This window comes from Zonotrichia albicollis, chromosome 12 (assembly GCF_047830755.1).
Source record: "Zonotrichia albicollis isolate bZonAlb1 chromosome 12, bZonAlb1.hap1, whole genome shotgun sequence".
NCBI lineage: Eukaryota > Metazoa > Chordata > Aves > Passeriformes > Passerellidae > Zonotrichia > Zonotrichia albicollis.
In genome coordinates this window covers 18,132,099-18,155,052 of record NC_133830.1, presented here as the reverse complement: position 1 = coordinate 18,155,052, position 22,954 = coordinate 18,132,099, and the positions used below count along the sequence as shown (strand labels likewise).

The window sequence follows — 22,954 nt, the reverse complement described above, 5'->3', positions numbered from 1 at the left end:
TTTGAAATTCCAGAAGATTTGAAAATCTCACCATTCCCTTAGAAAACTGCGCCTTGAATTAGATAAATTTATCTCAGGGTCTTTTTTCTGAAGATGCTTTGTTGGCTTCACTGAAATGAAATGTTTGGTTATTTTGCATCCTTTTCTCTCTCTTTTTTTTTTTTTTTGTTTTGGCAAAAACCTGCCATGGAGTTTGACTGTTTCACAGATAGTCTGGATGGCAAACATGTATTATCTGATGGAAATAGCAGCCAAAGTCAATCTCCCTGCTGAACAACTGGAATAAAGGAGGTAAGCAAAGGATTCCATGTGTTTTGCCGATGGTAAACTGAGGCTCAAATGCTCCAACTTGTTTCCAAACTGGGGTCTGAGAGCAGGAAAGGAAAAATGTTCTGCTGAAGGGATCAGCACTGGTGCGAAGCAAGGCACAGAAATGTTTTGCATTTTGTGGTACTTTTAAAGGAAGCTTGGCACTGTGGTTGTTTCCAGGAAATCCTGAGGGTGGGAGATAGATCTGGACCTAAAAATCTGGAACAAGTATTGTTAAAGGAAAGCAGAGCAGTGCAGCTGGTCTTTTTCTAAACAAACATATCTCTACATAGGAAGTTGTAAACTTATTTTTTTTCCAAGTCTAGTCCTGTGAGATTCCCCTCGAATAATTGGATTACACAGGAATAGAGGAGCACATAAAGAGGTCAACTTTGAATTTGCTGAATAGCTTAAGTGAATTGTATTTTTTATTATTTCTCTAAGATGTTCATAGTCTGTGTGGGTGGATAACAGGAGAGAGAGAGGGAGAGTTCAGGCAGCACTACGGCCTTGCATTAGGAATAAATTGCAGCCTGGAGGAGTTCTGCTTTATGGTCAAATTTTAAAGCCTTTGATAATAAGGAGAGTAAAGAAAATGGATTTGCCACTGCTGCAGAACACACAAAGCTGTGTGTGTGTAACCCGGCCTAGATCAGCGCGGCACGTGCAGGGTTTGCTGCAGCAGCAGCAGGGAGGGATCTGCTCTGGGACCTCTCTCCTGGCTGGGGGTTCTTCTGAGCCCACCCTGGGCTGCTCTGGTTAAAGGACACAGCTCCAACAGAACTAACAATCCGTGCGGTTGTTGCTCCTTTTAACCCAGGGGAGAGGGGAGGGGTTGGGATCCCACCAACCAGGTAAGAGGGTGAAGTGTTAGGGGACAAATGTCACCTGGATGGCCCAATGTCCCCAGGGCTGAGAGGCATCTTTTGAATCTGCCAATCTTTTGAATCTTGTGAACTCTGCCAATGACTTGATGCCCTTCTGGAATGCTGGATTGACAGACAGCACTCAGCAGGGGCCAGGGAGGGGAAAGGAGAGGGGATTGGCACACCTGGGGAAAGAACCAGGATGGACAGGCTGTTACATCACACTGCAACAGAGCAGTTCTGCTCTATGGTCAAATTTTAAAGCCTTTGGGAAATAAGAAGAGTAAAGAAAATGGATTTGCCACTGCTGCAGAACACACAAAGCTGTGTGTGTGTAACCCAGCCTAGATCAGCGCGGCACGTGCAGGGTTTGATGGGGCAGCAGCAGGGAGGGATCTGCTCTGGGACCTCTCTCCTGGCTGGGGGTTCTTCTGAGCCCACCCTGGGTTTGCTCTGCTTTCCTGAGGTCTGGGCTGCTCTGGAGAGGGCAGGGATGAGATTTAATGTGCTGTGAAAGGCACTGAGCACGGCAGAGAGGAGGGCAGCGCAGATAAAAGTTTACGCTCCCGACTTGTCAGTATAATTTTGCCCCTGCAGGATATTCTTTTTTTTTTCCCTTTTTTTTTTTGGGATGCAGAGCATGTGAGGCCGGGATGTTGCTTGGCAACTGGAGGGGAGCAACCTGTGCAGGGGGAAGGGAAGGGAGAGGGAATAAATTATTGCCCTTACTGCTCCTTTTAGGACTGAGCCAGGAAATCTTTTGCTGAAGCTCTTCTGCATTTCTTTCCCCAAACAAATCGCTTCTTTCTCTCTAAGCAGGATGCACCCAGCTGATGAATTGCTGTGATAAAGAAGGTTGGGAATGTGGAAATCATAAAAATTTAGGGTTCCCAGGGTGAATAATAAAAAATGTGAATAAAAAAGAATGAATAAAATTATTCTACTCAGGTATTAGAGGAGATGGAGCTGGTTAACAAATCCCATGTTAAGGGTCAGGGCTGGGGGTCTGGATTTCATGGAATTCTCTCCAGCACTCTCCTGGTTTGTGTCAGGTGCCAAAAGGAGATGACACTTTAGAGTCACCTGCCAGCCTCTATGGGCACAGAGAAATTCTGGCTCACCCATTTGGAATTTTAGGAGGAAAGCCAGGCAAAGTATCTGTTCCAGGCTCTTTATTAGCAGATAACTTCAACTGTGGAATCACGGCTGAGACCATCCAAACCACACTTGAAGCATAAAATTCCCCTTACTGCAACTTTTCTTCTACAAGTGTCAGCAGAAATAGTAGATTTAAGTTGGCCTCTGATTGCACAGAACATCACTGGTCGCCTGCAAAACTCTGCAGAAACAGCTATAGAATGGATTTTAACCAGCAGTGAGCCCATGAAGCACAGTTGTTTGAAATTCAGGTCTTTTTTGGAATGCAGGAGCTGAAATTCAGGTGCTCTCCTGCAAGAGCTGAAACAGGAGGTGTGAGAGGAGGTGCCCAGAATGTTTATTTGCATGCAGGACACTTGGTGCTGGCAGCCTGGGAGGGAGCACTGAGCAGATTAACAATCAGCTCTGGCTGGGCAGGAGCAGTGACCCAATGCTGAGCTCAAACCCTTCCCCAGCCCCTGGCACTTCTTCTTCCTCTGCCACTTCTTCTTTGCTTGCTAAGAAATGTCAGAATAAATATTTCCCTTTTTTTTTCTAGTGAGTCTGGAATAGTCCTGCAATTGCAAAGATGAGCTGCATGTAATTTTCATGGAGTCACAGGATGGTTTGGGTTGGAAAGGACCTCAAATTTCAACCAGTGCCACCCCTGCCGTGGCAGGGACACCTTCCACTGTCCCAGGTGCTCCCAGCCCTGTCCAGCCTGGCCTTGGGCACTGCCAGGGATGCAGGGGCAGCCCCAGCTGCTCTGGGCACCTGTGCCAGGGCCTGCCCACCCTCACAGGGAACAATTCCTGCCCATATCCCATCTAACCCCAATCTCTGTCAGTCTGGAGCTATTCCCAATTTCCTGGCACTCCATACCCTTGTCCAAAGTCTCTCTTGTTTCTAGTTCAATTCTCTCTCAACAATATCTCTCCTATTCTATAACATTTCTAAATCCACATTTCTTTTCTCAAAGTTTACATACAAACACACACTATGTAAACCTTCTGTCAAATTTAAAAAAATTTTCTACAACTCCATTTCCCACATCTCTCCATCTTCCCTGCAGCCCCTCCAGGTAACAGAAAGCCACAGTTCAGTGACCCCAAAGCTTCTCCTGTGCAGGTGAACAATGCCAGCTGTGCCAGCCTCTCCTCCCAGCAGAGCTGCTCCATCCTCTGCCCATCCTGGGGCTTCCTCTAGGCTCTCTCCAGCAGCTCCAGCTCCTTCCATGGCTGGAATTTGTCCTCACATGTGGAAAACCCTGTGCTGCCTTTTGTGAGAAGCTTAGAGGGGCTCTCAACAGAGAGGCCAGCACCTGTGTTTGGGTGGATCACCCCAAAAAAAGGGTAAAATCTACTCCAAAATGTGTCAAATGATATAATTTTGTACAGAGCTCCACATCCTGAGAAGATAACAGCTGGAGCTGCATGCATTGGATGGTTTTTGTGGAGGAGGGAGGGATCTGGAATTCCAGCTCTGTAGACAATGTCTACAGAAGGGGAAGGAGGATCAGGATGATGTTGTGCTGCACTCTAAATTCAGGTTGTTCTGAGGCAGCCTGAGCTCTGCTTTGGTGCTGGAGGACTGGGCAGGAGAAGGGTGGGAGAAGAGGAGCTCCTTCCTCTCCAAAGCCTTCCCTCTCCAGGGAGAGCACCAGGCCAGCACCTCAGCAGCAGCCAATGCCAAGACATTGCCCTCTCCTCACACAGCTTTTCCCTACAGACTCATTTTGGAACCAGGGAATTCTCACTGGTGGGAACCATTTGATTTGGGAATTGCCAAGGGGAAAACACAATGTTGAGTTCTCACCTGGAATTTTGGTGCAATTTAAGGATTTAGGAGGAGACCAAAGAGACATTCAGGAAGTGCCCAGACTTTGGGTAGGCCCTTTGGGTTCACAGCCTGCCTTGGAGCCCTGAGCTCAGGCAGGGTTGGAGTTTTGGGAAGAAAGGATTTGTGTGCAGAGTGTGATGCCTTGGAGTGACCCTCTGGAGCAGAGGCCAGGCAAGGTTCAGAGAATAAAGAGAGGATTTATCAAAGCCTTCAGCAGGCCCAGCTTGGGCAGCCACAGCCTCCAGAGGCTGCACCCAAGGTGGGCCATGGGCACGAGTTTGTCACACAATTATCAGTTTGGGCATTCACACATCAGGGGTTAATGCTCCAATTAGAACTGCAGGTAATGAAGTCATTCACCCCAGTTTGCTCCCCCCAAAACTCATTTTTGGTTGTACTTTTTGGGGCCTGAGGCAGTGAGGTGTCCTTGAGTTCCAGGCCTAGCGAGGAATTGCTGTATATCTTATAACGTACGCAATTTATTAGCATGGCAGCACCTGTGTGTAATCAATAATTTTATCTGACCAAAATGTGAAGACACTTAACTAGCACACTGTGTGGAGTTTAGAGTTACAGTACAGGAATTGAAAAACACAAAAGCTAAAATCTTAACACATCAAACAGCACAAAGGCTGATTGTCCCCAGCTGCCACTCCTGGAGGGCTCTACCTGAGTGCTCCTCTTTGCCATGGGGGAGATTCCTGTTCCAACCTTGTCATCCCCGGCAGCAGCACCTGCAGAAGGACACAGAGCCATTAACTCGGGGCCACCTAAAACCTGGGACTGACACCCAATTTCATTCACCTCTCATGTTGCAAACCTCGCTTGTTAAGATTTTTTTTTTCTGCCAGATTTACATATAAACAATTCCAATTTAAACTCAACCAGTGTATTTTCAGAAATAACTCCAGTAAATCACTTTAATCTCCAGTGTGCTCTGTTAAATACAGTTGTTGTTAAAGTGTAAGCTGATATCATTAAGAGATTTAGCTGAGTGATGTCATACTCTGCTTTATCTAAACTGCCTTCTGCAGATGAAATAATTAAGCACCAAAATTTTTTCTCAGAGGGCATCCTGAATCCGAGACTATCCAGATATATCTCATTTTTCTGCAGGTTTTAGGATTCTTTGTCTGCAGTTAAATACTTGAACAGAGCGAGCCTCTCTGGTATTATTTTATTTGGGTTTTTTTTTTCCTTTTCTTTTGACCTTGGTGTGTCCTCAATCTTTGCTGGATTGCTTGGAGGCTTGTCTCAGCCATGAACCTCGTGTGTGTGATGTCAGCTCCATGCCACAAGGCTTGGAAGGTGAAGAACACTTCGATTTTCCTCTGCAAGGCTTTCTGAAAAATATTCTTTTGTGAATAAAAACAAAAATGTTCTTTTAGTTGAATATTCTACTCAACAAAAATTTCTGTCGCCGGGTTTTGGATTTTGCTGAGACGTGAAAGGGGAAATCAGCAGCAAAATGGGAATGGGGGGAGAAAAGATTATAAGGAAATATTTGAAATTACTCTTCAAAGTATTTATGATTTACTTAGCAGAAGAGGTTATAAAACACAAAAGGCTTGAGATTAAAAATAACAAAAAAAAGAAAGATGAAAGGAGATGCAGTAAGAAGCTGCAAGTGTTCTTTGAGATTAAGTTGGCTGATCAAATAATAAGAGCTAAAAAAGTGTGATCTGCTCCATTCATAAACCTATCCTGGATTAATTAAATCTGCCATTTATTTATTTTAAATACATGTCACATTGCCATGTTAAAGTTTCTAACTAAAACAAAGGGGTTGCCAGGAAAAACAGAACAATTTGATTTAAAATCAAAGACATGAGCACAAGCTGAAGATCAGAAGGTTTTATAAACCCCACGTGTGGCTGCCTGATCCCAGCATCCTGGAATTTATCATCCCCCAGAGTTGGATGGGCAGGATCCAGCTTCTCCTGGAGCTCTCTGGGAACATTTTAGGAAATTTCACTTTAGTTTAGAAGGTTGTGCTATTCAGTGTTGGTCTCCATGGTCTCAACTATGCTGAACTTCTATGAAACAACCAAATTATTTTGTTTTCATCATCCAGACAAATTCTGGTGAGGAGGAAACCTGAATTTGTGCTGAACTCTGTGGAGTTGCCTCGTCATGAGCAAGCCCACAGATTGAGAGTGAGGCAGAATTCTGCTGTGGGGGCTTTGCAGAGCAGCAACCTGAGCAGAAATTAAACTATTTTCCCCACTTTTGCTGCCCTGGATAAACCAGCACATCTTGCCTGATGTGGGGAAAGGGAAGAGTCCTTTCAGACAGGCCCTGGGACCTGAGCTGCAGGTGCCAGATGAAGCTTCGTGAAATTATTCCCCATGAATTTTATTTCACTGCCTGCACTTTGTCATGGGCCGATATTTCCAATCATAGGGAAATACTTGTGAAATAAATGGATGTTAAGTGTAAAAGCAATGGGATTTGGACAAAGTCTGAAGAGTCATGTGGTTCCCTTTCTGTGCCCTTGCATCAGGTCACCAGAAAATGACATTTTCCACAGGAAATTCCTGCAAGTTACAGGGAATAATAGCACGAGTGAACCAGAGGAGTCTTAGACTTCCCTTGCTTGCTCTGTGTTTTATTAGGAATTTAAATTCTTCAGATTTTCACAGAGTTCATGAACATTTCAAAGCCATCTGTGCCTTGCTGTGTATGAATGTGAATTTCAAGCCAAGATTTATTACAGATAGAGGGAAACTAATGGGATTTATCACTTCAGCAGTTTCAGGGGGGTAGTGAAGCCATCGCCACTGCAAAAATGCTGTGGAACAGAAAAAATGGTGTTTTCTGTGAGAGAGAATGGTGTTTTCTGTTTCCCTCTCTGCTCTCCACACAGATTGTGACTTTCATCTCGTGCATCTGAGAAAAGCTGCAGCAAAAATCTGGTGGGAAATGCCTTTAAAACTCTCAGATCCCAAAGTCCAGAGATGATTCCAGGACCTACCTGAGCAGGTCCCTCAACTCCTGCTCTCAGCAATGCAGAAAGGGCTGGGGGAGCTGACTGAGAACTGACAGAGAAAATATAAAAATAAAATATCTGAATATCCCAGAAAATGTCTGATGGTCAAAGCACAATTCCCTGCTCCCCTGAAGAGCCTGGGGTGAGTGCAACTGCTTATAGCAAGGAGAAATCAGGAGAAAATGGAAATTCTTCACCTTTCGGACTTGTTTTCGGCTGCAGGACAGAACGGATGGAGGCTCACGCTCCAAGGAAGCTTTTGTGGGGTTTGGTTTGCATCCCCAGCTGCTTCCCAAGACCTCCAATTTGTCCCAGCTGCAAAGCTCATATGACAGGGTGATTATCTTGATTGGTAGGCAAAACAAGAAGGCTCTGAGACAGACTAATGAAGTCAATTGTGCTGCTGCAGGGGCCAGTCGAACACACTTTGTGGGAAACAGATTCACTCAGCTTCTGCAGAATATGTGAAAAAAAATCTATATTTTCGTAAATTCTTACCCTCCAGATTAATTCTGAACTTTAACCCTGTTTAGAGCCATGATATTGAGAAGTATCAGGCACCTTTCATTTTTCATTAGGGAGGAATATTCTGGTCCTTTGCTCGCTGCATTTTGAGGAAAGGGATTTTCCAGGCAGTGGCGTGTTGGGGTGACCAAGCTTTGGTGTGAGCTGGGGAGGGGGTCCCAAACAGAATTCTCCAGAGTCTTAGGCTGCAGTGCTGGGGGTGTGGATTATATACAATTCTACTGCCGTTTATTATATATAATTCTATTGCCACCTGTTAAAACCAGGTGGGGCAGGTATCTTCTGTTCATTGGGCAGTTTTCCTTATCTCTTCCACAAGCAATCCTCCATCCAGGAGACCTCTTCTGTTAATGGGCCATTAATTATTAATCATCTTCTGTCCATGGCCGGTGAGTGTCCCTGCATGGCCAATAAAATTCCATCATGCCATGGGGAGATGCTCCACCCAGGGGGAGGAGCCAAGCATTCCTACCTGGATATAATCTGAGGTTTGGGACACCACAGCAGCCTTTTTCCAACACCATTCCCAGAGGAGCAGCTTTCTTCTCCACTGCATTCCCAGAGGGAGCCCAAGGATCTCATTCAGGGGTCATCAGCAGCCTAGATGGAGGTGATGATTTCTTCTGTTTTACTCTAGGATTAGTTTGTGGTCACTTTTCATATCTGCTAACATGCTTTTACATTGTAGTTTTCCTTCTTCTCTGATCTGCAGCTCCACAATTCATCTGAATTTACTAGACTTGGTACCTTTCACATATTTTAAATTTTTTGTTTTGTTTTGTTTTGTTTTGTCCCTCTCTAGGTCTGCATTTCTCACTATTGATGAGCTGTTTATTACCTTGGAGGTCTCTAGTATCCCAAATTTTACCATCCCACCTGTGTTCTCCTCCTCCTGTGGCTCCAGCTCTCACTGCTGCACCAGGCCTGTGTTTCTCTGCATTTTATTTTTGCACTGTAGTAATTAAAAAACCCTTTTCACATAGAATTACTGCTGTGGCTATAAAACTGTGTTTGTAGCACAGCAAGATAACAAAACCAAACCATATTATCCATAGATATCTGGTCATTCAGAGAAATTGCTGTCAGAGCTGAACCAAATAGAACAAAGCTGTGGGCAGGTCAGGAGAAGTTCAGACTGAGCAGCCCCGAGGTTCTGCAAAGCCTGCATGAAACTGATGGCTTGTTACTAACACAGAAAATGCCAAAAAAATCCACTTCCTAAGGCCTCTTCTGCTGGTGAATATCATGTTTTGCACAGAAAAACTTCCAGTGTGTTTTCCCAATTTCCTCTTGAATCAGGGTTTTTTGGACACACAGATTTGCCTGCACACATTCCTGATTTGTACAGATGTTTTTAGGGGTTTTTACCACTTGGCCAACATCCATCAGTGTAGGTTCACCCACAAGGAATTCCAAACTCCTAAAAATGCCCAAACTGAAATCATTAGAGGCAAACCCTGCAAAAAATCTGCACTAGGGAAGAAAAATCTGCAGGTGGGAAGGTGGATGGAGAAAACATCCAAAGGAATCTTTAATTATTCACAAATCAACCCAAAGAACCCCAAACCGCAGTCGCTGGTCTCAAGGATAAGAGAATGAGTATATGTGTGTGTATATATATATATATATATTTATATATATATGTATAAAAATATATATAATATATATTATATATATTACATATAATACGTATTATATATAATATATATAATATATATTATATATATAAAAGACATATTTCAGTTTCATATTCCATCAGTTTCATATATATATAATATATAAAAAATATACATATATACATATTTATAAGAATTTGTATATGTATATAGAAATTATATATTTTTTATGTACAAATATAATTTGTTATGTTCACAGTTTATATATATAGGAATTTGTATCTATATGTACCCAAATCATATATATGAAATAAATATATAAATCATATATGTAAAATATATATAATATATATTTTTATTTATATATTTATATATACGTATTTATAGATATTTTTGTATATATATACAAATTATATATTTTGTAAATATATAATATAATTTGTTATAAATATAATTTGTATATATATATATGAATTTGTATATATATACACAAATTATATATATATGAAATAGATATATAAATTATATATGTAAAAAAATATATTTATCATATATATTTATATATATATGTATTTATAGGAATTTTCTCAGTGTTGTCGCCAGCCAGGAGGATCCCAGAGCAGATTTTCCTCCTCCTCTCCTGATTTTCTGCTTCTCGAGAGGCTTTGGAAGAGCTGGTGCTCCCCTGTGTTTGGATTTTGCTGTCATCACCTGCCCACACAGCAGCTCCTCTGCATTTAGCACAGAAAACACCCTTTCCCTGACAGGGGGAATTTCCCACTGGAATTCCTGCTCCCTGTTTAGCACAGGTCAAATTTTCCTGGATTTTTTTTTCTTAAATCCAGCCCTGCCTCCGTCTCTGCGCTCTGTAGCTGCATTTTTCCTGTGGCCCCTTTCCTCTGATGTTTTCTATCACAGAAGGATGTGGTGCTCTGTTAGAAAGTTCTTGGAATTAAAAACACCCTTTTTTAATTAACTGTCTGCTAATTCTCCTCATTAGTAAGCAGAGAGGAAAATCAGAAAATCATTAAGGTTGCAAAAGAGCTCCAAGTACCTTCAAACCAACACTACCATGGTGTAAAGTGCCACATATGCTTAATTTCTTTACATTTTCAGGAATGGTGACTCCACCACCTCCCAGGGCATAAATACCTGAACTCTATTTACTCCTAATAAATACCTGAACAATTTCATTTTTTGGAAGTAATTTTTAACTTTGAAATGAGGATATGTGTATCAAAAGCATGTTTATCTGTGATTCTTCAAGGGAAAATAAAGGTTCTTTTTAGCCATGAATAAATCTTTAAAAAAGTATGTCATCTGCAATAATTTATTCAAAATATTTTTGTTGCAATTAATTTCTAAAGTTCTAGGAAATATTTGCATAAGGAAATCTTTGTAGTTTTGACTCCTTTAAAAACTAAAACCAGCCATTCATGATGTAATAATTAGTGAGAAGTACAAAGTGGTCTAATACCCATTCTTGTGCATCAAACTGGCTTTCATTTTTAATCAGAAACGCTGCCATTCTCAGCTCTGCAATAATTACAATTTCCATCGAGCTGCCCTGGGGGATGTGCTCAGCCCTGGGAGAAGGAAAACAGGTCACTCCTTTGTTCTTTATTTTAAAGGCCAGACCCAAACTTTTCCACCCGTGGTGGGAAAGGTGTTGGGAACCTCATCCCATGAACACATCCGCGCTTCTCCCTGAGCTTTTGGCATTGCTGCTTTGCCTTCTGGGGCAAGTGTGGGTCTGGAGAGCCTTAGGAAATAGAATCACTAAGATCTGTCTCATTAGGAAATGCTTGTTGCTCTTAAATCAGCTCATTGCAACCCCTTAAGTCCAGCAGGTGCCTCCAGGTTAAAAATCAGCCCGGCAGATCCTAAAGCAGTTTTGTTTTGCATGTTGTGTGTAAAATGTTCTGGTTGCAGAGTCACGATTAGTACTGAAATTAGGGGCCTGATGTTGGTGCTGATGCCTTTTCTGGGGCAATTTTCAGGCATTTTCCCAACAGCACAGGGGCAAAATTAAAAGAAAATCCTCCAGTTTTGATTAGAAATCTAGAAACCTAAAACCAGAGGCCAGCCAGAATTAAGGGAATAAAAAGCAGCTCTATTTATTGAAGGGCCTGCAGGTACATTTAGGGCAGGGGCTACACCCAAAAATGGACCATGGGTTTTTGTACTTTTATAAGTTTGATCCATTTGCACATTGGGGGTAAATCTGCCAATCCCAGCTGCAGGTAATGAAGTCATTGAGCCCCAGTTCGCTCCCCCCAAGTCCCTTTTGTTCCCATCTCTGGCCCTGAGGCAGTGAGGTGTCCTTGATTGCCAGGCCTGGAGAGGAATTGCTGTGTGTGCCCAAAATGGGAAAGCTGCAGCTGCCACTGGGTGTGGGGTTTGGAGTTACACACTAAAGAAATGCAGGAGTGCAAATAGATGGAAAATAGACAAGCTAAAATCCTAAGGCATCAGTGCCTTTTTGCTAAAGTCTGCTAGGCAGTTTGAGTGGGTAAATGGCTGCTTTTGCAGAAAAACCTGATGCTCCTTTAGGGTGATGGAAGGAAAAAAGAGCTAATTTGAGTCATCATATCCACCAGTGGTGTCTCTGGAAAGGACATTCCCTTGAGTGTGGGCAGTGAGCAGTAATACTGAGCATTTGCCACATCCAGGGGGCATAAATCCTGTGGATTTAACAAGATTTCATGGAGGGTTCTGTGTGAAAATGTCTTCTTGTTTGAAACAGCAAGATTCAGAGTTCTGGGGAAGGTCCCTGTGAAAAGAAGAATGGGAAGCTGGATCTGATGGGGTTTATTTTTAAAAGATGCTGAGCAGTTTGTGTGCTTCTCTTTCTTTGTCCATTAGGATGAAGTTGGTGGGCCTGTCCTCGCTCAGCCTGGGATGTCCCCCTGCCATGGGAGTGTGTGCTCACTCAAAATTTGGATTTGTTATTCACAGATGGACAGAGCCTGGTGAAGGAACCTTTAGTCCTTCCTCCAAAGCCCAGGTAAAACCAAGCCCTGGTAAAACCAAGCCCTGGAAAGCCAAGCCCTGGAAAGCCAAGCCCTGCTCGTGGTTTGTGCAGGGTTGAAGGAGGGAGAGCTTGGCTTAGCCAAGACCCCTGGGCTGCTCCAGTGACAGTGGGAAATAAGGAAATAAAGAAATAAGGAAAGTAAATAATCCTTGAGCAGATAAAGCCAACGACAAGTTGTCAAAGTGGTGGTGAGGTTAAAACACAACTGGCTGAGCTCAGATTTTGGGTTAGGAACTGGATGGCACAGCCCAGAGAGTGGTGCTGTCCCTCAGGGCTCTGTGCTGGGGCCAGCTCTGCTCAATGGCTTTACTGATGACATGGATGAGGGGATTGAGTCCTTCATTGGTAAATCTGTAGAGGACACTGAGCTGGGAGCTTGTGTTGATCTATTGGAAGGAAGGAGGGCTCTGCAGAGAGACTGGTTGGATGGATGGGAAGAGTCCAGCGGCATGGAGTTTAATAAGTCCAAGTGCTGAGTTCTACATTTTGGCCACAAAAATCCCCTGCAACGCTGCAAGGTGGGGACAGCGTGGCTGGACAGTGGCACAAAGGGCCCTGGGGGTGCTGGTTGAAATGACCATGAGCCAGCAGAGTGCCCTGGAGGCCAAGGAGGCCCAATGGCTCCTGGCCTGGATCAGGAATGGTGAGGCCCAGCAGGAGCAGGGAGCTCGTTCTGCCCCTGCACTGGGCACTGCTGAGGGCACACCCTGAGTGCTGTGCCCAGCCCTGGGCCCTCAGTTTGGGAAGGACCTTGGCACACTGAGCACATCCAGAGGGGACAGCGAGGCTGGAGAGGGGTTGGGAACACAAACCCTGTGAGGAACGTTTGAAGGAGCTAGGGGTGCTGAGCCTGAAGAAAAGGAGGCTCAGAGGTGACCTTATTGCTCTCTACACCTTCCTGAAGGGAGGTTGCAGACAGGTGGGGTCAGTCTCTGACAGAACCAGAGGACACAGCCTCAAGCTACATCAGGGAAGGTACAGGTTGGATATTAGGAAAAAGGTCTTCACCTAAAGAATAATAAAGTACTGGAATGCTCTTCCCAGGGAAGTGGTAGAATCTCTGGATGTGTTTAAAAAAGACTGGAACATGGCACTTGGTGCTGCAGTATAGTTGAGGTGTCAGGGCATAGGTTGGACTCGATGACCTCAGAGGTCTCTTCCAACCTCATCATTCTGTGATTCTGTGCATTTGCCACCCTTTAAAACCCATCAGGACATTCCCAGGGCACTGTGAGGGCAGTGTCTGTCCAGGAGGTGTGAATTTGGTGAGTTTAATGAGGAATGTTGTCCACTCTGTCCGAGCTGCCCATCCCTGGGGTGCAGGAGAGGAACCACAGGCTGCTGGCCCCCCCAGCATATGGACCCACCAGGGACTGCAAGGGAGGTGAATTTCCCTCCTCTTTTTCCCCCCTGGCCTCCATCAGTCCCTAAAAGGATGTCCCTGGCTGGTTTGAAGGCTCAGGCAGTTGTGGCAGTTGTTCCTGCCCTGACAGAAAGCCGGGCTGCGCGAGCGCCGCGGGAACATCGTTCTGACAGCCCACTGAGCTTCACACTGCCAACCCTCCTGCCTAATGTACCATGGGCCCTGGCCTGCTCCCTGCCTCCCTGGGCTGCCTGCAGGCCCCGGGAGAGGCTGGCACACGTGCTCTGGCATGGATCCTGGCAGCTGGGATCACCCAGTGGGATGGGAACGGGAATGGGAACGGGAATGGGAATGGGAATGGGAATGGGAATGGGAATGGGAATGGGAACGGGATATTCCTGACCCCCCTCTTTTACCTGGTGAAATCTGTGCAGGGGTGAAGAAGGAAAAGTGGCCTTTGCAGGACTGGTAAAATGCTCAAAAAAGACACAATGAAAAGGTTGGAGTCGGGAGGGCTCCTTGGGAAAAATGGGGATTTCTGAGTTGGACAGCGGTGCGGTGCCACGGACACTTTTTATGAAAAATCCTTTCCTTAGGATTTTTCCTCCTAAGAAGCTGGGAGGCCTCAGGAACAAAATGCAAACAATGGTTATCTGCTGCTGTGGAATGCAACAGGTGCATCTGGGATTGGGCTCATGTGGTTGTTTCTAATTAATGGCCAATCACAGTCAGCTGTCTTGGACAGAGAGAGCCACAAACCTTTGTTATAATTTTTTATTATTCTGTTCTTAGCTAGCCTTCTGATGAAATCCCTTCTTCTATTCTTTTAGTATAGTTTTAATGTAATATATATAATAAAATAATAAATCAAGCCTTCTGAAACATGGAGTCAGATCCTCATCTCTTCCCTTATCCTAAGACCCCTGTGAACAACATCATAGTGTGGTGGTGTTGTTCTCTTATTTGCATTTTTGGGCTGATGAAAGCTGCTAATGAGGCTGCTCCTACAGCAGTGACTGATCTTGGAGAATTTGGAACTAAACATTTCCTGAAAAGCCAGCAGTAAATAAAAATAACCTCTCATCCACGAGTCCCAGTTGCATAATCGTGGAGAATCAAGGTTCATGAGATAAAGAAAAATCAGAGCAGAATGTGGAAGTACAAAACAAGCCAGAAATCCCTGGAGAGGAGTGCGGCTTACAAAGGAAAAAGATGAGCCAAACCCACAACAGATCATTAAATATTGAATGGTAAGTAACACAGAGCATGTAAAGAACAAAGAAAAAAAACATCTCTGAGCATTTTTGAGCAAGTTTTCTGTGAAAGTGAGAAGCTTAAAAGTGACACGCACAATGTTCCTTGCTGACACTTGAATGGCTTTGGGTGATGGAGCTGAGCAAAATTCCCCTTCTCCACCAGCAAAAGGCAATGGGTTGGTTCCTTGATGTTCTCCAGACTTGTGTTATTGTGCCATTTGCTTTTAAGCTGGCATTTTATTATTTATTTGCAGACATCCAAATCTATGTATTTTTTCTCCTCAAAACCCCACAGCAGCCCCATAAAATAGTGTGTAAAGGGCACAAGTAATGAGAGCAAATCCTGTGAGTGGCTGCAGGGGGACAGGGGGTGGAACTCATTTCCCTCAGCACCATGGCAGGAGAGAGGCACAAAGGTTTTTATCACTGTCCAGGGGCTATGTAAAATCATGAACAGGACAGGGCTGCTAGGAATGTGTCTTGAGCTGTTTTATTTTCCAGCATCAGCCTCATTCCATGGGTATGACAATGGGAAGATGCCACCAGCTCACATCCCAGGCAGCAAACAAAGAATTCAATGCTACAACTCACTTTAAAAGCTTTTTGACCAATCCCACAAAGCAAACGCACATTGACAGCAGTTCTATCCAATCACCATAAGCACAGGTACCTTTGGTTAAACAATACTTGCTTATTTCAAATACAATACCCACTTGTAAGCCTTAAAACACAACACACAGAGCTCCATTATTAAGCTTCAAACTTCCTAATATTTCACTAGATAAACTTTTCAGCATCTTAGAGAGTTATTCTAGACAAGCATTAATGCACAAACCATTGTTCTGTTTGTCTTTGCTTTTCTACTTTTTAAATAATTTTTCTGCTGACCAATCTCATGGCTGCTGCTTAGCTCTAATCACAGTTCTGCTGTCTCTGAGCTGCCTTTTGCAGCTTTCCCCAAACCCTCTGATTTTGTGGATTCCCACAGTTTTTAATCCACACCCAAGCCTAAATTGGTAGGTTTGAAGCAGATCCTGACAGGCAAGTTCTGCCACGACACAGGGTGCTCAAAACAGGAGGAACCAGGCTGGGAAAGGTCACCCTGAGCCCCTCAGAGTGAGGCTGGATCTGGGGAAAATCAGCAGGAAAGGTCACGAGCTGCTGCTGTGTGACAGCTGGGAGGGAGCAGGTTAAAAAGCGCTGAGCTCTGTCACTTTTAGGCAGAGTTTGTTGCCTGCAGTGTGACTTGGTGTTTCTCCCCGGTGTTTTGATTAATTATTTTGGTCATTCATTCAGCGCAGAGTTTGCAGTGCAGCGCAGTGAACTGAAATGACCTAGAAATAATTCCCTAACGCAACCTGACGCTCTGGCTCACATTCACAGGGAGATTTTTTATTTTACCTCTCACCAAAGCACTCCTCAGCCATCCCAGGGGAGCTGGTGCCATTCCTGCAGGACCAAACAGCTTTCCATCCACCAGGTGATGTTCAGTGGATGGAGAGTGTGCTGGGACAGAGATTTTGCCCGTGTAGCTTTGGAGGAGCCCTCTGGGACCTGCCCAGGGCAGCAGGAACTGGATTTTGGGAATCAGCCCTGGGTTTTGGGAATCAGCAGCTCCTCAGGCACAGCCAGGGCTGGGGCAGCTGCTGTTTGTGGGGTCTGGTTGGGGTTTTAGCAGGGTCACTGCCCTGCAGGAGCTGTGGTTCCTTTTTGGAGCCTTTCCACCCACAGGGATGCAACAGCAGCTCTGTGTCTGCACAAGGTGTGGCCAGTGAATGACAGTGCCAGTGGGGCCTGGAAAACCTTTTCCTAGACTGAACCAGGCCTCCAAGGCTTCTTTTTGTAAGTTAAACATTTTCAGACATTCCCAGGTTGCTTTAGAATAATTACAAGGAACAGGAAGTCCACAATGTAAGGGAATAAGGCAGTGACTTGTTCTGTTCCATTTATTCCCCTTCCAGCACTAAGTGGGTGAAATGCAGGGGAAACTCCAGACTCTCTCCAATTGAAAATGAACATTTTGGCTATTTTCTACCCCCTGATACTTTGTTTGTAGCCACCTCTCAGCTGCTGATCCCCAAAGGCACAGCACGGGGAGCACAGGGATGCAACGGCAGCTCTGTGTCTGCACAAGGTGTGGCCAGTGAATGACAGTGCCAGCGGGGCCTGGAAAACCTTTTCCTAGACTGAACCAGGCCTCCAAGGCTTCTTTTTGTAAGTTAAACATTTTCAGACATTCCCAGGTTGCTTTAGAATAATTATAAGGAAAAGAAGTATACAATGTAAGGGAATTAGGCAGCGACTCACTCTGTTCCATCTATTCCCCTCCCAGCACTAAGTGGGTGAAATGCAGGGGAAGCTCCAGACTCCCTGCAATTGAACATGAACATTTTGGCTATTTTCTACCCTCTGATACTTTGTTTGCAGCCACCTCTCAGCTGCTGATCCCCAAAGGCACATCAAGCAACTCTTGCAGCCTGACTAAAGCACCACTGCTGGCAAAACACATTAATTTTTGTCCTGGTGACAATGCCTGATCCATCCTGTCCTTCTCTTAGGCACTGTTGGACACATTTAGCACCAGCATGTACTTATGACTCACAAATAACTCACAGGATTACTTCAGCCTGCTTGAGAGTCCAAAATAATCACTCAGGATTTGCCACTGAGCTGAATGTGAGACCGCTCGCAAACCTGGGGGGAAAAGTGATCAGATGTGAAGCTGCAAAATCATGGAGCTGTGGAATCACAGGATGGTTTGGGTTGGAAAGGACCTTAAAGATCATCCCATGGGCAGGGACACCTTCCACTGTCCAAGCCCCAGCCTGGCCTTGGACACTCCCAGGCATCCAAGGGCAGCCACAGCTTCCATGGGCACCTGTGCCAGGGCTGGAATTCCTTCCTAAAATCCACCTAACCCTACCCTTTGCCAGTGTGAAGCCATTCCCTGTGTCCTGGCACTCCAGGCTCTTCTAAATAGGCGAAAAATTCCCTCTCACCAATTCATACATTTAAAAAATAATGACAAATCCTGAATGACAGCACCGGTGTAGTGTGTGGTCAGAAGGAGGAACAAACCACAATGATGCAACGCTAAAAGTTAATGGGATTTCTGTGAAAACAGAGGAAATTTGCCCATTCTCCATCAAGTGTGAGCAGGAAAGAGTGATGTGATTATTGACTGGCCCCAAACTGTAAAGGCAGGAATAAGAAGTGGAAATACTTGGACAAGCTTCTTGAGATACCAAGCTCTGTGAAGGGATGAATATTTTGTTTCACTTTACCCCATTTGTTCTTTAATATTTTTTAAAATTTGTTTTATTTTTTGACTTCAGAGGAAGTAATTTAAATTGCAGAAGAAAAATTGTATATGGGTAAATTCCGTCCTCCCTTCTTATTTTAATTTGGTTTATTTAAACACCCCCAGCAGGGCAAGAAACTGGGAAAGGAGAGTGAGGGGGGAGTGGAAAGAGCCTTTGGGATGTAAAGGCTGGTGCCTTCCTTCCTGAGCAGTGAAAGTGGTAATTGTGGTGCTTTGGCAGAGGCAAACAGCGGCTGGCAGCTGCTGCAGCTCTGAGCTGATCCCTTCGTGCGCTGGGAGGGAGGATTTGGTGTTGCTGTGTGTCTGTCCGTGGGTGTCTGTCCGTGCTGTGCAACCTCCCCCTGGCTCCTCTTCCTGGGAGTGGAGCCAATCCACCCTGGAGGGAAAGGGATCAGGAAGTGGATGTCCAAGTGCTTTAGTGCAGCCCCTTTTTGCCGCTGCCCACTGGGCAGTGCCCGCAGAGGGGTGCCGGCAGCAGGAGCTGCTGCCCTGTGCCATGGCATCACCCTGCCTTTGGCTTCCAGCCCCCGAGAGCCAGCCAGCACTGGGGGCTGAGCAGTTCTAACAGTTAATTGTAATGCTGTCGTGGCCTGAGCAGGACAAAACAGAAATAATCAGGCTTAAAACAAACAAAAAACCCCCAAAAGCAACACAGTGTTATTTTAGAATAAAAGCACATGTAGCTGAACTAGTACTCCTGACGAGCAAGGACATGGATTTCTCCCAGGGCATCCTGCAGTCCTGGAGGGGAGAAGTGACCTTATTTGCATTTTTTCTTGTTGAATTGCTGTTGGGATTTCTGCAGCACGGCGAGAGCAAATTCCTCCAGGAGAGCATGGAAATATCACAGCGCTAAAGCAATATCCTCCAAGTAGCTTCCTGCTCCTCAGCCCCTGCTGCCCCCCTGCCCTCCCACCACCCCCAGCCAGCAATGACAGCCCTCGGCCTCTTCCTTTCCCATTTCCTTCCCATTCCCCTCTGTATTCCCAAAATTGCTGCCTCCCCTTTTCCAGAACAGTCTGGGACCTCCCCTCCCCTCCCGGCCGCGCCCTCGCCGTGCGCTCCTCGCGAAGGCCAGCGCTCGGTGCTCGGAGGCTGTGCTTCCAGACGCCTCTCTGGGGAGCCTTTTCCACTCTAATCAGGCCCTCTAATTGCTCAGGCTCTTCCCCAGCATGGAGCCCTGCTCCAGTTTTGCAGGCAGATAATTAAATCCCGAGCCCAGGAGCCGCGGTGCGGCCGCGACGCGATTTCTTCTTCTCCGCGTCTTCTCCTCGTCTTCCCACCCCACCAGGGCAGCTGGGGCAGGAGCTCGGAGCTTTTGGGGGCCATGGATCATCTGCCTGGGGAGTATCCAGCATTGGGATGGCTCCAAAACCAGGGAGGTGCTGCAGCTCACAGCAGTGCACCCGAGGAACCGTCCGAAACATTCCAAAATCCGTTTTTTTTCCTTTTCTTGGAGCTCGCTCTGCCATCTTCCCGCAGGAGAATGAAAGCAGCAGGATGCCAGGAAGGGCTATTAACTGTCACCTCTTAAGCTCCCTGTATAATGTATGCACATACTAATTACATTGTAGGAATAGCGTGGATTAATTATACACACCACAAGTGGGATACAGCGTTTTGGTATTTAAAGGATATTTTTATATAAATGACACATTTGGAACTGGAAAATAGCACAGATTGGGTTTGTCCAATGAAAGACTGCAAAATTCTGGATTTAATGTATAATATAACCTTTATTCTTTTTCCTCTAAACTCTTGGAAACTTACATAACAATCGTGCTTTAATTATGACACCGTTTATAGACATTTAAAATGCATCTTAATTTATAAATATTTTACATTTGGTCCATAGAACAGGTTGCAATTTACTAAATAATACTGTACTCTTTTAAACAGGCTCTGTATATATTTTTGAATATGTATATATTACATATATATTTTTATATAGAGATAGATTTGCTTGGTGTTGGATATTTCCTTATTGCAAAAAGCATATATGATCATACAATAATCTTTCTTTTTCAGGGCAAGTACTACAAAAAAGATACAGCTATTCACAGTTTACACACAGTAGTTCTACAACACTAGTTTGTGCTATGTGATAACGTTTGTACAGCTTTTTGCTAAAGAGCAGGTCTGTCAAACATCTGTCATAATTGTTTACAATCAAACATTAAATACTGCATTTTTCTTAGAACAACATGGGACTCGGTTACATTAAACAATAAAGAGAAAGTCGGAGTTTTTACCCTTAGTCTAATGAAATTCACAAGTATGATGTATCACGTGTGATGTCTGTGGAGGATGTAGGGGTTCCTCTAAATCCCAAAGACTTACAGGACGTTTGCATCTCAGCTATGGCCATTTAGGATGGAGCTTAGATCTCGTAGTATTTTACATTTGACCTAGGTATGAAACAGTTTAGAACCTACCCAACATACTCTGAGAGTTTAGGATGTAGTTTGAAATACGTGTGTATTATATATATATATTATTTCTACATAATGTGCTTGACATTCTGAGAATAATACCTTATTGCAAGAACATGTTTGTCACCTTCAGACGAGAACAACGAAAAACCCAACATTCACAGGTAACATGTTTTTTTTTGTTTTTTTGTTTTCCACGTAGTAGTTCTACATAAATTGTGCTATCTAACATCGTACGGTGCACAAAAAGAGTTTGCTGAAAAGCATGTTTTTCATTGCACAGTTCTGTCACAGTCATTTACAATCAAACATCACCCTCCCAAAAGAAAAAAAAAAAAAACCAAAATAAAAAGCCTCCGTGCCTGTCTTATCTTATAGCTGCCAAACGAGAAATGCCGAGCGGGGCTCCCGCTGCATTCCCCTCACAGGGAGAACTTCCAGGGGCTGGCCGGAGCCCAGAGTGGGATTGCAGGGGATCCAAGAGCTCTCCCTCGTGCCCTCAGCACCACCCAGCCCCTGGAGATGGAAATCCCACTGCTCTCAAGGTGCTGGCGTTTGGGGTGGGAGCTGGGGGAGTTCTCGGGCAGGTTCAATCAAGCCCTACGTTGGAACTCACTTTGATCTTGGTTTGGTTTCTATTTCGGTGGCAATGCAATAGTAGAGTGATAACAGCATGATAAAAGCTCAGGGAGTCTGAGCTTGAATGGCAAATACTTTGTATTTTACTCCTGGGAATCTCTAAGAGCTCTCGGCTATTGCTTTGCTAAAAAAGTTAAAAGTCGTATTTATGCCTCTAACATTGATTCTAACGCAGATATCTTCTTTTTATAAGAAGCAAGATATGTGCTTTTAAGGAAATTTATGACCTTGCTTGAAAGTCACCCTGAAAGGCTGAGCACAGCCAGCGTGTTTGGCCTGGGCTGCTCTGCCACAAACAACTCAATTTTTGCACTAGGAATGTTTATAAAGGCTGTGCCTGCTGTTAATTGAAGGAAGAGTCTCTTCCCCCCTCAAATGGCCTCAGCTGGAACAAATTTTAAGGGCAGACTTTTGCACTGGAAATCACTTGTTTACAAAATACTCCGTTCTCTTTTTGTACAAAACAACTCCAAACTTAATTTTACCCCTGCGAAGTCAGAAATAACAGTCTTGGGATTCAGCGGTAAGAAATAGTGATCAACTACTAAAAATCAGCAGCACAAAACTTCAAATAGTCGTGCTAAAAGGTAGATTAAAAAGGTCTTGGCACATCAATTTACAAATTCCAAGGTATGCAACTATCATTGTGAAAGGATAAAAACATTAACAGTCTGTGGATTGCTGGAGAACACAAAAACACTGTCAAACATCTGAGCTCGCGACGGCTGGATCGAACCCATGGCGATTCCCTCGGAGTGGAGATGACCTTGTTGCTTTTTTTTTTCCTCTTTTTTTTTTTTTTAATATGTATTTTTATTTTTTTTTTTTTTTGCCACTAGAGGTAGGTAATTATATTCTCAGATGTGAATTTGTGGTCATATTCAACCATATTTTTTGTTTTTCTGGAGGAGGAGCGGTACTCGGACGAGAGAGGAGTTTAGATGTAGGCTTCTTTGTTGGCAGAGTTGCTCTGTTGGGCCTGGTCTGGCCCGTTCTCAGGGTGGGTGATGTCTTCACTTGGCTGAATCATCACTTGGATGCGCTGTTCAAAGGACAACAGTAAATGTGAGGCGGCCAAAAAACTCTTTCTAACCTTACTCTTTTTATTTTTATTTTTTTCCTAAATATTTACAGAAAATTCTTTACAGCCACCTATCTTGCCAGGGACCAGCAGTGAGCCACTTCTACTAAACGGAATTCCAGCTCTGTCCTGAAGGTGACAGGAGGAGCTGGAAAACCCTGGGTGCCTACAAGGAGCTTTCCTGGGGAAAATAAATGAGGAGAGGCTCTGCTGTGATCCCAGTGGGCAGCACTGCAGTGGGCACCACAGTGATGGGCATCTCCCCAGGAGAACTGAGAGTTCCTCCAGGGATAAACCAGTGTTTTAGAGTGTTTTATTCCTATTCTGTCTTTCCTCGTCCTTTTGTCCTCTCTGTTCCTTCAGCTTCTCTGCCCAGCTCATGGCAGAGAATATATCTCAAAGAAATCTCTCTTCTATCTCAAAAGAAATCTCTCTTATATCTCAAAAGAAATCCCAGTTTGGCTCCTCAGAGCCTCTCACTGGTGCGGGCTCTCCCCTCACTTAATAATAATAATTTATCAATGCTTTCAAAAATACGACCTCAAT

At 44.4% G+C, this 22,954-nt stretch overlaps 1 protein-coding gene across 2 annotated transcripts in view; it reads right to left on the bottom strand.

Moving 5' to 3' along the window:
* Window positions 1-19,972: 19,972 nt before the first annotated feature.
* SLC6A1 (solute carrier family 6 member 1) overlaps window positions 19,973-22,954 on the bottom strand; it is a 72,077-nt gene continuing 69,095 nt past the window's right edge. For both annotated transcript variants that reach the window (XM_074550124.1, XM_074550125.1), the window contains exon 15: window positions 19,973-22,369. In XM_074550124.1, coding sequence (XP_074406225.1) covers window positions 22,265-22,369 — 105 coding nt within the window. In that variant the 3' untranslated portion in view covers window positions 19,973-22,264. The remainder of the gene's footprint in view (window positions 22,370-22,954) is intronic.